This window comes from Ursus maritimus, unplaced genomic scaffold (genome assembly GCF_017311325.1).
Source record: "Ursus maritimus isolate PB19 unplaced genomic scaffold, ASM1731132v1 scaffold_30, whole genome shotgun sequence".
Taxonomy (NCBI): domain Eukaryota; kingdom Metazoa; phylum Chordata; class Mammalia; order Carnivora; family Ursidae; genus Ursus; species Ursus maritimus.
The window spans coordinates 6,656,553-6,671,879 of NW_024425564.1; the positions used below are offsets into that span (position 1 = coordinate 6,656,553).

At 51.2% G+C, this 15,327-nt stretch overlaps 2 protein-coding genes across 3 annotated transcripts in view; both read right to left on the minus strand.

The window, feature by feature from the left end:
• LOC121106055 (heat shock 70 kDa protein 1) overlaps positions 1-15,170 on the minus strand; it is a 22,294-nt gene extending 7,124 nt beyond the window's left edge. The window contains exons 1-2 of one of the 2 annotated variants that reach the window (XM_040644809.1): positions 15,156-15,170; positions 2,988-5,369 (exon numbers count right to left, since the gene is read on the minus strand). In XM_040644809.1, the coding sequence (XP_040500743.1) occupies positions 3,284-5,209 (1,926 nt within the window). In that variant the 5' untranslated portion in view covers positions 5,210-5,369; positions 15,156-15,170 and the 3' untranslated portion in view covers positions 2,988-3,283. Of the gene's footprint in view, positions 1-2,987; positions 5,370-15,155 lie in introns of those variants that run through there. The other variant, XM_040644808.1, reaches the window with a different exon arrangement.
• LOC103682293 (heat shock 70 kDa protein 1) lies at positions 12,872-15,186 on the minus strand. The gene is given in 20 exon segments (XM_008711877.2): positions 12,872-13,175; positions 13,178-13,282; positions 13,285-13,310; positions 13,312-13,332; positions 13,334-13,508; positions 13,511-13,537; positions 13,540-13,608; positions 13,611-13,665; positions 13,667-13,752; positions 13,755-13,886; positions 13,889-13,918; positions 13,921-13,998; positions 14,001-14,048; positions 14,051-14,314; positions 14,317-14,568; positions 14,571-14,732; positions 14,735-14,782; positions 14,785-14,880; positions 14,883-14,954; positions 14,957-15,186. Coding segments are annotated over 20 exon segments (1,824 nt in total). The 5' UTR covers positions 14,997-15,186; the 3' UTR covers positions 12,872-13,137.
• Positions 15,187-15,327: the final 141 nt, after the last annotated feature.

Here is a 15,327-nt window from a genome sequence, read left to right on the forward strand (position 1 = left end):
CCCTGCTGGCCTCGCTCTGCCGCTCCCTCACCGCCCGCCCTCGCTCCTCGTGCCCGTGAGGACGTTGGGAGCGGTAAAAAGGTCAAAGGCCCTGGGAAGTGATTCTCGTCTTCTGGACTCCGTCTTCCCCCTGCCCCAGTGCCTCCCGGTTGTGCCCTATCCTTCGATCCTTGAGTGGGCGCGACGGGGACCGACGGGCGGGGCGGGTTCACCCCGGCCTCCGGAATTCGCTCCTCGGCCCGAGCCCTTAGACTTTCTGGGAGCGGTGCTCGGAAAGGGGGCGGGACTGGTGGCGTTGCCCTGTCCCAGTACAGCGGATTCCCAACAGGTGACCGAAGGGGACCGATTTACGGTTTTCCATTAGAGCAAAGGTTGATGACAGTTCCTGTTTCTTATCTCTACCGTAAGGATCGCCCCCTCACCTGAAAACAACCCCATCTCCCAAGTCCCCTGTCCAGCTCCTTGCTCAGCGGGTAGCCTGCTTCTCCCTCTGCCTGCTGCTTGTGTGGTCTCTGACAAATGAATAAAATCTTAAAAAAAAAAAATTTATAATTTCATCAGTCTGATCTCTTTTGACCTTACAAACTGATTATTTAAGTCCTCGGTGCAAGGGTATGCAGGTTATAACTTCTTATATTGATTTCTTAATATAAGAAATCCCACTCAATAACTTGACTAATTGGGCCATAGAAACTTATTTTTGCCAGAGGTATTTCTGAAGATTTCCCTGAACTCTCTGATCAAAGGCGTTTGGTAGGTCCTTCCCAAACTCCACCTTTTTCCGTCCACCCTCCCTGTCCCCTGCCACCTCTCTCCTAAGCAGGGGTGGTGGCTGCTGCCTTGAAGAGTCACTGTGTTATCTGCAAATGATAGTCACAAATGTTCCTGCAAGCTTCAAGGGGGAGAGGAGGTCCTGTAGCAAATGCATATCCTCATGAAGACTGGTTTATATCGTGGCTAGAGTCCACAGCCCTACAGTACAAGTGTCTTGAAGGTTAGAAGTGCCTTTATAAGCTGGCCTGGAAGCCTAAACGTCTGTTAGATTTCCATTTTCATACTTCCGGGACAAAGTCTACATGTATGTGCCATTCCCAGAATACTGATTTTCTTCAGAGGCTACTATTTACTAAAAGGTTTGGTGGGCTCTGAAGAACACACAAACTCAGAAAATGCTTTTATGGAATGTTGAGTGAGACCATTTTTTAAAAGTTGTTTTTGTTGTTGAAGTGAAATTAACATAACACAAAAACCATCTTAAAGTGCACAATTGGGGGCGCCTAGGTGGCACAGTCGTCGGGCGTCTGCCTTCGGCTCAGGGCGTGATCCTGGCGTTATGGGATCAAGCCCCACATCAGGCTCCTCTGCTAGGAGCCTGCTTCTTCCTCCCCCACTCCCCCTGCTTGTGTTCCCTCTCTCGCTGGCTGTCTCTATCTCTGTCGAATAAAATAAAATAAAATCGTTAAAAAAAAATAAAGTGCACAATTGAGGGGCACCTGGCCGACTCAGTCTGAAGAGCATGCAACTTGATCTCAGGGTCACGAGTTTGAGCCCCACGTTGGGTATAGAGATTACTTTACAGAAAAATAAAAAATAATAAAGTGGACAATTCAGTGGTACCAAGTATATCCACAATGATCTGCAACCACCATGTCTATCTTGTTCTAAAACAATTTTGTAACCTCCAGATGCAACTGATTTTTAAAGGGGTTCACTCCCCAAGCCTTGAGGATTGCAGCAGGGCCTTTTCCAACAAGGAGGTTGTGAAGGGGATTATTTCTAGAATGCTAGCAGCTAGGATAAGGTAGTGCATGGGAAGGGTACCTGTAGTAGGCCTCCCCTCTTCTAAGTTTCCCCCTTCTAAGTTAACAAATACTAAGTCTTTGTTATCAATCCTAGTGTTTATCTGATATAATTGTATGGGATCCCATAACGTAAAGGCAAAGGGGTAATGATTGTGAAACCCAAGGTAGAACCAACCCACAACCAGGCATAGTTTAAAAAAAAAAAAAAAAAAAAAAAAAAAAAAAAAAAGCCCCGTGGACCTGGGACAGCCTGGCAAAAACTGATGAAACTAGAGTTGGAATCCAGGTTTTAACACCTTTGTCCAACTGGAAATTTTTTTAACCACTTAAGTAATTTTAGTGAAGCCAGTAACTTTGAAGTCTTCCCATGTGTTCACCTGTGCAACCTGAACACTACCTAAACTCAGTGTGGTGGAATGAGGATTCATAAACTTATAAAAGGCCCCAAAACAGTGCCTGGTACATAAAAGCACTGAAATATTAGGTCCTTCTGCTGGGGCACCAAACTCAAGGACAGTTCCTTGCAGATACTCACTGGGTACTTAAAAGATAAATAACCATTGACAGAAATGTGACACTTCTATCTCAGTAACCTTTCAGAAACTAGAACTATAGACTGAGGCATCAAGGCCAGACTCTTTCATTATAACATATTAGACCGAGAGGTCAGAGTAACTAAAGCCTAACTGGGCAAGCCAGTGCTTGAACTCACATTTCCTCACTACCAATTTAGGACTCACCTGTTCTTTCATGCTGAAACCAGATTACACATCATGGCTCTGACGTATCAGGCGCACTGACAGTAATGGGCAGCCAGGACCTTCCCACCTAACAGCCTCTCCCTTCTCTTTTGCCAGCTTCTCAAGGAACACCCACCCCACACCCCTTTTCCAGGCCACCCTTACACAAGGTCAACCCCTTCATCAAACGTAAGGCCACTATGTCGGTAGCCCTTAACTTTTTCTACACCAACAGACCCAACCCACTCAAAATAAGCAGTTTTTTTTTTAAATCTCCCAAAAATACCATTTGCTTAAAAGAAAGAGATCACAATGCAATATATAGACTTACTTCTCCAGATCCTGCACCACTACCTAAGATACAAATTACCATTCAGTTTTAGACCAAAAAGACAACCTGTACAGACTCTAATCTCAATATAAAACACAGAAGCAGGCAAGACAATCAAATTATTGAGTTTATTTACTCAGCAGAAAATAGTTAAAACAACAAAACAAAAAAAGGCCCAAGTTTGGTGTGGATATTACAAAAAAGAAAGGCACAAACGATGGCAGTATAAATTCTTGCTACATTTAGATTCTAGAAAAAAAGGAACTTCGTGACTCCACCACAAGAGACAGTTGAAATTAGGCAAACAACAGGCAAAGTTGAGAGCTGATGAAACGCAGACATGTAAGGCAATGCAAGAGTCCTGAATCCCAACAGTCTCTGAACCAAACAAACAATTTGGGGAAGAAGTCCTAATCCACCTCCTCGATGGTGGGGCCAGACCCAGAGCCCCCTTTGGGGGCCTGAGCCCCAAAGCCGCCAGCCCCAGGGCCACCCGCCCCCTGGTACAGTCTGGTGATGATGGGGTTACACACCTGCTCCAGCTCCTTCCTCTTGTGCTCAAACTCATCCTTCTCGGCCAAGGTGTTGGCGTCCAGCCAGGAAATCACCTCCTGGCACTTGTCCAGCACCTTCTTCTTGTCGGCCTCGCTGATCTTCCCCTTGAGACCCTCATCCTCCACGGCACTCTTCATGTTGAAGGCATAGGACTCCAGGGCGTTCTTGGCAGACACCCTCTCACGCTGCACCTCGTCCTCAGCTTTGTACTTCTCGGCCTCCTGCACCATGCGCTCGATCTCCTCCTTGCTCAGGCGGCCCTTGTCGTTGGTGATGGTGATCTTGTTGGCCTTGCCCGTGCTCTTGTCCGTGGCCGTGACGTTCAGGATGCCGTTGGCGTCGATGTCGAAAGTCACCTCGATCTGGGGCACTCCCCGGGGGGCGGGGGGGATGCCACTCAGCTCGAAGCGCCCCAGCAGGTTGTTGTCCCGCGTCATGGCCCTCTCACCCTCGTACACCTGGATCAGCACGCCGGGCTGGTTGTCCGAGTAGGTGGTGAAGATCTGCGTCTGCTTCGTGGGGATGGTGGAGTTGCGCTTGATCAGGGCCGTCATCACGCCCCCGGCCGTCTCCAGCCCCAGCGACAGCGGAGCCACGTCCAGCAGCAGCAGGTCCTGCACGTTCTCAGACTTGTCCCCCATCAGGATGGCCGCCTGCACCGCAGCCCCGTAGGCCACCGCCTCGTCGGGATTGATGCTCTTGTTGAGGTCGCGCCCGTTGAAGAAGTCTTGCAGCAGCTTCTGCACCTTGGGGATGCGGGTGGAGCCCCCCACCAGGACCAGGTCGTGGATCTGGGCCTTGTCCAGCTTGGCGTCGCGCAGCGCCTTCTCCACGGGCTCCAGGGTGCTCCGGAACAGGTCGGAGCACAGCTCCTCGAACCGCGCCCTGGTGATGGACGTGTAGAAGTCGATGCCCTCGAACAGGGAGTCGATCTCCAGGCTGGCCTGCGTGCTGGACGACAGGGTCCTCTTGGCCCTCTCGCAGGCGGTGCGCAGCCGCCTCACGGCTCGCTTGTTCTGGCTGATGTCCTTCTTGTGCTTCCTCTTGAACTCCTCCACGAAGTGGTTCACCAGCCTGTTGTCAAAGTCCTCCCCTCCCAGGTGGGTGTCCCCGGCCGTGGCCTTCACCTCGAAGATGCCGTCGTCGATCGTCAGGATGGACACGTCGAAGGTGCCGCCACCCAGGTCAAAGATGAGCACATTACGCTCCCCCTTGCCGGTCCTGTCCAGGCCGTAGGCGATGGCGGCGGCCGTGGGCTCGTTGATGATCCTCAGCACGTTCAGCCCCGCGATCACCCCCGCGTCCTTGGTGGCCTGGCGCTGCGAGTCGTTGAAGTAGGCCGGCACGGTGATCACCGCGTTGGTCACCGGGTAGCCCAGGTACGCCTCGGCGATCTCCTTCATCTTGGTCAGCACCATGGACGAGATCTCCTCGGGGTAGAACGCCTTGGTCTCCCCCTTGTAGCTCACCTGCACCTTGGGCTTATCCCCGTCGTTGATCACCTGGAAAGGCCAGTGCTTCATGTCCGACTGCACCACCGGGTCGCCGAACTTGCGGCCGATCAGCCGCTTCGCGTCGAACACCGTGTTCTGCGGATTCAGCGCCACCTGGTTCTTGGCCGCATCCCCGATGAGCCGCTCGGTGTCGGTGAAGGCCACGTAGCTGGGGGTGGTGCGGTTGCCCTGGTCGTTGGCGATGATCTCCACCTTGCCGTGCTGGAACACCCCCACGCAGGAGTAGGTGGTGCCCAGGTCGATGCCGATGGCCGCGGTTTTCGCCATGCCGCTGTCCTGCTCTCTCGCCCCGCGCTCTGGTTCAGGCTCTGTGAAAGGCGGTCGGTCGGGATCCGCGACGAGATGCTCGGTCTTTTCCGAAGCTGCACACCCGAGAACGTGCGGGATCCGGACGCAGCAGGTCTGCGAAAGTTGCGCTGACGGACACCACAGGAAAGCCCTCCCGCTCTCTCTCTGGGTTTGCTGTTTGTCAGCGGCGGGGCGGCTCTGTGCTTATAACGCTTCAGCCAGCCCCGCCTTTCCCGTCCTCGGCCAATAGCGGGGCTCTGCGGGGCTGCCAGGTCGGGAATATTCCAGGGCTTTCGGCTCGCGTCCTGCCTCCAGGCTTTCTGGGACCAATCGGCATCCTGGGTGCCGCCCCTCCCAGAACTCTCCAGACTCTTCTGGGATTCTTGGGAAGGAACTCGAGTCCTAAGGGGAGGGAGGAGAGCAGCTGGGATGGGTGGATGTTGATTCCGCCCACCCAGTCTCCGAAACCCCTGGCGATGCTGTGCCCCGGTGTTGAAATTGACCGGAAAGACTAGCACTCGGCTAGTAATTGTAGGGCGGTGAGACACTCGTGGGGTTCAAACTAGTTTGATGGTTTAAGATAGGATGAAGGGCTACACGACTCCCGGGAATACCCCAAATACAGAAAGTTCCCGAGTTTCTCGAAGTGGGTGGGGTAGATGTGGGTCAAAGAGACTCTGATTGGACTGTGGTGCTGACGGACGGGGCCGCGTTAGTGGATCAGTACAAAGGCCTGGGCTGCCTGAGGATTGCTTTGGCTTTCTGCGGCTTTTTTCCCACCTTGGATTTAAAGCGGAAAAGAGAAGGAAAGATAATGCAGTAATAGTTTTGACATCATCTTTAACCTACACGGATGGAATATCTGGGGATGGGGAATTTGAATCTTTTAAAAGAAAATCAAGTAAACAGGTGGTTCTTTAACTGGAGAACGTCCCCGTTGCCCCAGAAAGAACAAGCTGGGTCAAGGGCGGGGGGGAGGGGAAAGGCAGGGCTGGATCCGCTGAACCCATTTGCCTAGGGATAAGCTCAGGCGGGAGGAAGAAAACAACTTTCCGTAGGACTTCTGCTGTCTTTAAGGCCTTTGGGGCTTTTCAGTTTCCCTGTTCTTCCCAGCCTGCGGGTCTGGGCCACCCCCTTCCCTCTTTTCCGTCTGTTAATTCCTGGTTCATACTCAGAACCCAGAATTCGGTCTTCTGCCCTCTCCCTTTCGCCCTTAGGCTGTCCATCCTTTTTAAATGAAATGCAGAGGATGGGGAGCCGGCGAGGGAAGGGCGGGGATATTCTGTCCTAAACAGCATCATAAGCCACAGCTGGTTGCAGGTGGTCCCTTTTAAACAAACTGGTCGGGAATCCAGATGGTGAAAGGTGGGAGGGGTTGATCCGACCCAGGTTCTACTTCCAGCTCCTTTAAAACTAATTTGTCATGCATTTAATCCACCCACTTAGTTTTTATCCTACATTCCAACTTCCTGCGGGTTATGCTCCCTCCTGCTTTGAATACAAACACTTTTGATCATTCATTCCGCCCCCCCCCTTTTTTTTTTTATCGTTTGCAGGCATGGAAAACCATTTGTGGGGTGCCTGATATGAAAATCTAAGGGACTTTAAAGTAATAGCGCCGGGCTCACAGCCCACCAAAAATAGACTCATTCTGTTTACACATAGTTGAGCACAGTAAACACAGTGGAAGAAGGCAGTTTTTTGTATGTTTGTTTATATATGAGAAGGCAGTTTTTGATGAAGGGAAGGAATCTTGCTTTTGAACATTTTGCTCAGTTGGAATTGCCTTCACAATCCCGTGTGTGTTTGTGCAGGCAAGTGATAACTTTTTTTTTTTTTTTTGCATTCAGAGGTAGCTCCCTAATGAGTCACCTCCTAATCTAGTCAAACTGGTCAAACTTAAGGAATTTTCCATTTCTTTATGCAGTCTCTGGCGACTCCCCAAGCTTCCGTTTCAGCTGCCCGATGTGTCAACACTTCTAGGGACCCTTAACCTCCTGTCCTCCTCCCTAGGGAAGCTTCCTTGCCATTAGTTGCTACTAGAGGCAGTCCTGGATTTACTCCTTCCTTCTCTCCAGATCTGCAATTTAGAATATTTCTTTATTGGCCGGAAGCAAAGGGCATCACTTTACCCACTGCCTGGTAGGTAGACATGGGGATAGGATCTCAAATCTTGCTACTGTTGGTGTAGCAGCAAAAGATCCACTAGAAATAGTTTTCCGTGAATCATCAGCTACACCCTATAGCTGACCTACCTTTTGAGTTAAATCTCTCTTTGTTGAGGGGTCTGGGAACCCAAATATCTATATTCCTTTGCCACTTCCTGACAAGGAGAGGGTCTCCATTTTACACTGGTTGCCTCCCAAGGCAAAACCCAGTCACCGTTTAATTGGTGTCTAAGGTTACTGTAAGAACCCCAAGAGATTTTCCAGAATTTTATTTTGGCTAATTTTGCAGTCAGGTTTTTATCGGATTTGGCATTTTAAAGGCTCAAGTGTCAGGTTCCCCAAGCTGGTGTGGCTGTCAGGTACTTCTTTAAGGGTGGGGAACAAAAGAGAGAGAGCCGAGAACTTGGTGGTTCAGGAAGTGCGGAGATGAGCTTTCATCACCCTGAAGCTGCGGGTGTTGGTTTTTTCTTCTTTCCTTTTTCCTGCAGTTTCTCAAACAGTTTTCTCCTCAGTTCTTTTAGTTTTAAAAGATGGTGCAATTCTAAGGTTAGTTAGAAAAAAGCCAAAGAGATAACTGATATGAAACCTAGAGCCAGGCATAAAGGTTGCAGTGACTGGGGAGCGCTGCAGATTTCCAGAAGCTTGGGGAAACCTGGGGAAGGGAAAACCTGCGTTTGCATCTGACTCTACTTCCTTGTAAATAAAGGCCGTTTTTCTTCTTTCTCCCTGTCCTCCTTCTTCTTCACCACGCAGTACTTGTAAGTTAACTAACACAAGTCTCTGTATGTCTAAAATAGAATTAACAATATCCTTCTTATAGGATGGTAGCATCAGGAATTAATAGGATAATGCTTCTCAGGCTTTAGTTCTGTGCCTGGGACAGAGTAGTGCTCAAAAGTTTGCTCCCCTTCTCCTGTCTTTGTTGGGATCCCACACTCTAGGGTCTGACCTCTCAATCTTTCTTCTTGGGGTGCTTACAAGGTTGGGGACTACTGCCAGGACAATGGCATTGCTTTCAGTTTACTGATTTTTAGGCAGAGGCCATTCAGCCAAACTTTTTCTTTTCCAGAGATGAACACAGAAGATCAGAGGTGTTCAGTGGCTTAGTCTGGTCACCCTGAAAGCTAATTATAGAACTGGTGATTGAGCCTACATGTCCTTATACTCCCTATTTTGGACTCCATTCAATGTTGGCATATGCATCCTAGCCTTTCATTCTCTTAAGAGAGGAAAACAAATGGCCACAGAAGGGAATGAAGGGAATGTCAGGGCTCTGTGCGCATTAGGGGCACCACGCGGGTATGTGACCAGCCGGGGACTCCCCTCCTGGCTGCCACTTCTGACTCTTGATCATCCTCCCCGCCGCCCGCTCCTACCTTTCCAACCCTTCCAGATCTCCTAGCCCCGCCTCCCCTTCCCTTCATAACAGACTGTTCGGTCGCAAAGGGGAAAGCAGGGGGGAGGGGGGGGAGCCCTGTTACTATGGCTAGGCTGGAACACAGTTCGCAGAATCTTCTGGAAATTAAATATAGAGCCATGACTAAGCTTGATGTTTTAGGGCGGGGTTGGGGTGTGTGTTGGGGGGTGGAAACGGGACAGTTTGTTGAAGAGTGTTCTTACGAGTCAGTCCCCGCCCCCGAACCCAGAAAACTCCAGAAAGGTCCTGACAGCGGTTAAAAGGGGGACAGAGCGCCAGCCCCCGGGACACGGACGGGGCGGGGCGGGCCGCGGGGCGCGGAGGCCGCCGCTGGGACCTAGCGGCGGGGCTGGCCGCAGGATTGCCTGGCCGGTACCGGGGTTTTGTGCTTGTGTTTTCAAGATGGGATGAAAAGAGAAAAAGGTCGAGATCTTCACAGTTCCTCTCACACTGGGTAATTTATGCGACGAAAGCACTGGAAAGTCTTGTAACTCCTACAACTAAGCCGAGGAGTCGGTGGCCGGACGCCAGAAGAGGAGGTCCCCAGAGCCCGAGGCGAGCGCGCTCCCGGCCGGCGGGGACGCGCGGCGGGCGGGATCCTGCTGGCCTCGCTCTGCCGCTCCCTCACCGCCCGCCCTCGCTCCTCGTGCCCGTGAGGACGTTGGGAGCGGTAAAAAGGTCAAAGGCCCTGGGAAGTGATTCTCGTCTTCTGGACTCCGTCTTCCCCCTGCCCCAGTGCCTCCCGGTTGTGCCCTATCCTTCGATCCTTGAGTGGGCGCGACGGGGACCGACGGGCGGGGCGGGTTCACCCCGGCCTCCGGAATTCGCTCCTCGGCCCGAGCCCTTAGACTTTCTGGGAGCGGTGCTCGGAAAGGGGGCGGGACTGGTGGCGTTGCCCTGTCCCAGTACAGCGGATTCCCAACAGGTGACCGAAGGGGACCGATTTACGGTTTTCCATTAGAGCAAAGGTTGATGACAGTTCCTGTTTCTTATCTCTACCGTAAGGATCGCCCCCTCACCTGAAAACAACCCCATCTCCTCTTTTAACCGAAAGCCCATGTCCCTACCCACTTCTTTCATATTTATAAAAAGTTTGTTGTTTTGATTATCTTTTTCATTTTTGATGACAATCTTGTTAAACACCAGAAATAACAGTAAGTATATATGTTGCTAATAAAGCAGTATCTTGGGCTCAAAAGGCATATACAATCATTCGCATTACCATAGCCACTGGCCTTCTGAGGGCTGGCATAGGGAGATGAGTGGGATTGCAAAGGAATTACGGGAGGTATTTGATTTAAAAAATTATTTCCCCGCCCACAGTTACTTTTCTTCCATGTACCTCCCCTACCCCCAAATTTTCTTCTGTTACCCAAGATATCACTTTCTCCAGGGATGGCACTGCGTTCTCCTTACTTTAAATCTACAATTTTGGGATGCCTGGCTGGCTCAGTCCGTTAAGTGTCTGCCTTCAGCTTAGGTCATGATCCCAGGACCCTGGGATCAAGTCCCCTGTCCAGCTCCTTGCTCAGCGGGTAGCCTGCTTCTCCCTCTGCCTGCTGCTTGTGTGGTCTCTGACAAATGAATAAAATCTTAAAAAAAAAAAATTTATAATTTCATCAGTCTGATCTCTTTTGACCTTACAAACTGATTATTTAAGTCCTCGGTGCAAGGGTATGCAGGTTATAACTTCTTATATTGATTTCTTAATATAAGAAATCCCACTCAATAACTTGACTAATTGGGCCATAGAAACTTATTTTTGCCAGAGGTATTTCTGAAGATTTCCCTGAACTCTCTGATCAAAGGCGTTTGGTAGGTCCTTCCCAAACTCCACCTTTTTCCGTCCACCCTCCCTGTCCCCTGCCACCTCTCTCCTAAGCAGGGGTGGTGGCTGCTGCCTTGAAGAGTCACTGTGTTATCTGCAAATGATAGTCACAAATGTTCCTGCAAGCTTCAAGGGGGAGAGGAGGTCCTGTAGCAAATGCATATCCTCATGAAGACTGGTTTATATCGTGGCTAGAGTCCACAGCCCTACAGTACAAGTGTCTTGAAGGTTAGAAGTGCCTTTATAAGCTGGCCTGGAAGCCTAAACGTCTGTTAGATTTCCATTTTCATACTTCCGGGACAAAGTCTACATGTATGTGCCATTCCCAGAATACTGATTTTCTTCAGAGGCTACTATTTACTAAAAGGTTTGGTGGGCTCTGAAGAACACACAAACTCAGAAAATGCTTTTATGGAATGTTGAGTGAGACCATTTTTTAAAAGTTGTTTTTGTTGTTGAAGTGAAATTAACATAACACAAAAACCATCTTAAAGTGCACAATTGGGGGCGCCTAGGTGGCACAGTCGTCGGGCGTCTGCCTTCGGCTCAGGGCGTGATCCTGGCGTTATGGGATCAAGCCCCACATCAGGCTCCTCTGCTAGGAGCCTGCTTCTTCCTCCCCCACTCCCCCTGCTTGTGTTCCCTCTCTCGCTGGCTGTCTCTATCTCTGTCGAATAAAATAAAATAAAATCGTTAAAAAAAAATAAAGTGCACAATTGAGGGGCACCTGGCCGACTCAGTCTGAAGAGCATGCAACTTGATCTCAGGGTCACGAGTTTGAGCCCCACGTTGGGTATAGAGATTACTTTACAGAAAAATAAAAAATAATAAAGTGGACAATTCAGTGGTACCAAGTATATCCACAATGATCTGCAACCACCATGTCTATCTTGTTCTAAAACAATTTTGTAACCTCCAGATGCAACTGATTTTTAAAGGGGTTCACTCCCCAAGCCTTGAGGATTGCAGCAGGGCCTTTTCCAACAAGGAGGTTGTGAAGGGGATTATTTCTAGAATGCTAGCAGCTAGGATAAGGTAGTGCATGGGAAGGGTACCTGTAGTAGGCCTCCCCTCTTCTAAGTTTCCCCCTTCTAAGTTAACAAATACTAAGTCTTTGTTATCAATCCTAGTGTTTATCTGATATAATTGTATGGGATCCCATAACGTAAAGGCAAAGGGGTAATGATTGTGAAACCCAAGGTAGAACCAACCCACAACCAGGCATAGTTTAAAAAAAAAAAAAAAAAAAGCCCGTGGACCTGGGACAGCCTGGCAAAAACTGATGAAACTAGAGTTGGAATCCAGGTTTTAACACCTTGTCCAACTGGAAATTTTTTAACCACTTCATAATTTTAGTGAAGCCAGTAACTTTGAAGTCTTCCCATGTGTTCACCTGTGCAACCTGAACACTACCTAAACTCAGTGTGGTGGAATGAGGATTCATAAACTTATAAAAGGCCCCAAAACAGTGCCTGGTACATAAAAGCACTGAAATATTAGGTCCTTCTCTGCGGGGCACCAAACTCAAGGACAGTTCCTTGCAGATACTCACTGGGTACTTAAAAGATAAATAACCATTGACAGAAATGTGACACTTCTATCTCAGTAACCTTTCAGAAACTAGAACTATAGACTGAGGCATCAAGGCCAGACTCTTTCATTATAACATATTAGACCGAGAGGTCAGAGACTAAAGCTCTAACTGGGCAAGCCAGTGCTTGAACTCACATTTCCTCACTACCAATTTAGGACTCACCTGTTCTTTCATGCTGAAACCAGATTACACATCATGGCTCTGACGTATCAGGCGCACTGACAGTAATGGGCAGCCAGACCTTCCCACCTAACAGCCTCTCCCTTCTCTTTGCCAGCTTCTCAGGAACACTCCACCCCACACCCCTTTTCCAGGCCACCCTTACACAAGGTCAACCCCTTCATCAAACGTAAGGCCACTATGTCGGTAGCCCTTAACTTTTTCTACACCAACAGACCCAACCCACTCAAAATAAGCAGTTTTTTTTAAATCTCCCAAAATACCATTTGCTTAAAAGAAAGAGATCACAATGCAATATATAGACTTACTTCTCCAGATCCTGCACCACTACCTAAGATACAAATTACCATTCAGTTTTAGACCAAAAAGACAACCTGTACAGACTCTAATCTCAATATAAAACACAGAAGCAGGCAAGACAATCAAATTATTGAGTTTATTTTACTCAGCAGAAAATAGTTAAAAACAACAAAAAAAAAAGGCCCAAGTTTGGTGTGGATATTACAAAAAAGAAAGGCACAAACGATGGCAGTATAAATTCTTGCTACATTTAGATTCTAGAAAAAAAAGGAACTTCGTGACTCCACCACAAGAGACAGTTGAAATTAGGCAAACAACAGGCAAAAGTTGAGAGCTGATGAAACGCAGACATGTAAGGCAATGCAAGAGTCCTGAATCCCAACAGTCTCTGAACCAAACAAACAATTTGGGGAAGAAGTCCTAATCCACTTCCTCGATGGTGGGGCCAGACCCAGAGCTCCTTTGGGGGCCTGAGCCTCAAAGCCGCCAGCCCCAGGGCCACCCGCCCCCTGGTACAGTCTGGTGATGATGGGGTTACACACCTGCTCCAGCTCCTTCCTCTTGTCTCAAACTCATCCTTCTCGGCCAAGGTGCGCGTCCAGCCAGGAAATCACCCTGGCACTTGTCCAGCACCTTCTTCTTGTCGGCCTCTGATCTTCCCTTGAGACCCTCATCCTCCACGGCACTCTTCATGTTGAAGGCATAGACTCCAGGGCGTTCTGCAGACACCCTCCTCACGCTGCACCTCGTCCTCAGCTTTGTACTTCTGGCCTCCTGCACCATGCGCTCGACTCCTCCTTGCTCAGGCGGCCCTTGTCGTGGTGATGGTGATCTTGTTGGCCTTGCCCGTGCTCTTGTCCGTGGCCGTGACGTTCAGGATGCCGTTGGCGCGATGTCGAAAGTCACCTCGATCTGGGGCACTCCCCGGGGCGGGGGGATGCCACTCAGCCTCGAAGCGCCCCAGCAGGTTGTTGTCCCGCTGCATGGCTTCCTCTCACCTCGTACACCTGATCAGCACGCCGGGCTGGTTGTCCAGTAGGTGGTGAAGATCTGCGTCTGCTTCGTGGGGATGGTGAGTTGCGCTTGATCAGGGCTCGTCATCACGCCCCCGGCCGTCTCCAGCCCCAGCGACAGCGGAGCCACGTCCAGCAGCAGCAGGTCCTGCACGCTTCAGACTTGTCCCCCATCAGGATGGCCGCACCGCAGCCCCGCAGGCCACCGCCTCGTCGGGATTGATGCTCTTGTTGAGGTCGCGCCCGTTGAAGAAGTCTTGCAGCAGCTCTGCACCTTGGGGATGCGGGTGGAGCCCCCCACCAGGACCAGGTCGTGATCTGGGCCTTGTCCAGCTTGGCAGTCGCGCAGCGTCCTTCTCCACGGGCTCCAGGGTGCTCGAAGAGGTCGGAGCACAGCTCGAACCGCGCCTGGTGATGGACGTGTAGTCGATGCCCCTTCGAACAGGAGTCGATCTCCAGGCTGGCCTGCGTGCTGGACAGCAGGGTCCTCTTGGCCCCTCGCAGGCGGCGCAGCCGCCTCACGGCTCCGCTTGTTCTGGCTGATGTCCTTCTTGGCTTCCTCTTGAACTCCTCCACGAAGTGGTCACCAGCCTGTTGTCAAAGTCCTCCCTCCCAGTGTCCGGCCGTGGCTTCACCCTCAAGATGCCGTCGTCGCATCGTCAGGATGGACACGTCAAGGTGCCGCCACCCAGGTCAAAGATGAGCACTACGCTCCCCTTGCCGGTCCTGTCCAGGCCGTAGGCATGGCGGCGGCCGGGCTCGTTGATGATCCTCAGCACGTTCAGCCCCGCTGATCACCCCCGCGTCCTGGTGGCCTGGCGCTGGGAGTCAACGAAGAGCCGGGCACGGTGATCACGCGTTATCACCGGGTGCCGCAGGTCGCCTCGGCGATCTCCTTCATCTTGGTCAGCACCATGGACGAGATCTCCTCGGGGAGAACGCCTGGTCTCCCCTTGTAGCTCACACTGCACCTTGGGCTATCCCCGTCGTTGATCACCTGGAAGGCCAGTGCTTCATGTCCGACGCACCACCGGGCTCGCCGAACTTGCGCCGATACCAGCTTCGTCGAACACCGTGTTCTGCGGATTCAGCGCCACCTGGTCTTGCGCATCCCCGATGAGCCGCTCGGTGTCGGTGAAGGCCACGTAGCTGGGGTGGTGCGGTTGCCCTGGTCGTTGGCGATGATCTCCACCTTGCCGTGCTGGAACACCCCCACGCAGGAGAGGTGGTGCCCAGGTCGATGCCGATGGCCGCGGTTTTCGCCATGCCGCTGTCCTGCTCCCTCGCCCCGCGCTCTGGTTCAGGCTCTGTGAAAGGCGGTCGGTCGGGATCCGCGACAGATGCTCGGTCTCTTCCGAAGCTGCACACCCGAGAACGCGCGGGATCCGGACGCAGCAGGTCTGCGAAAGTTGCGCTGACGGACACCACACGAAACCCTGCAGGCTGTCTGTGGGTTTGCTGTTGTCAGCGCGGGGCGGCTCTGTGCTTATAACGCTTCAGCCAGCCCCGCCTTTTCCTCCTCGGCCAATAGCGGGGCTCTGCGGCTGCCAGGTCGGGAATATTCCAGGGCTTTCGGCTCGCGTCCTGCCTCCAGGCT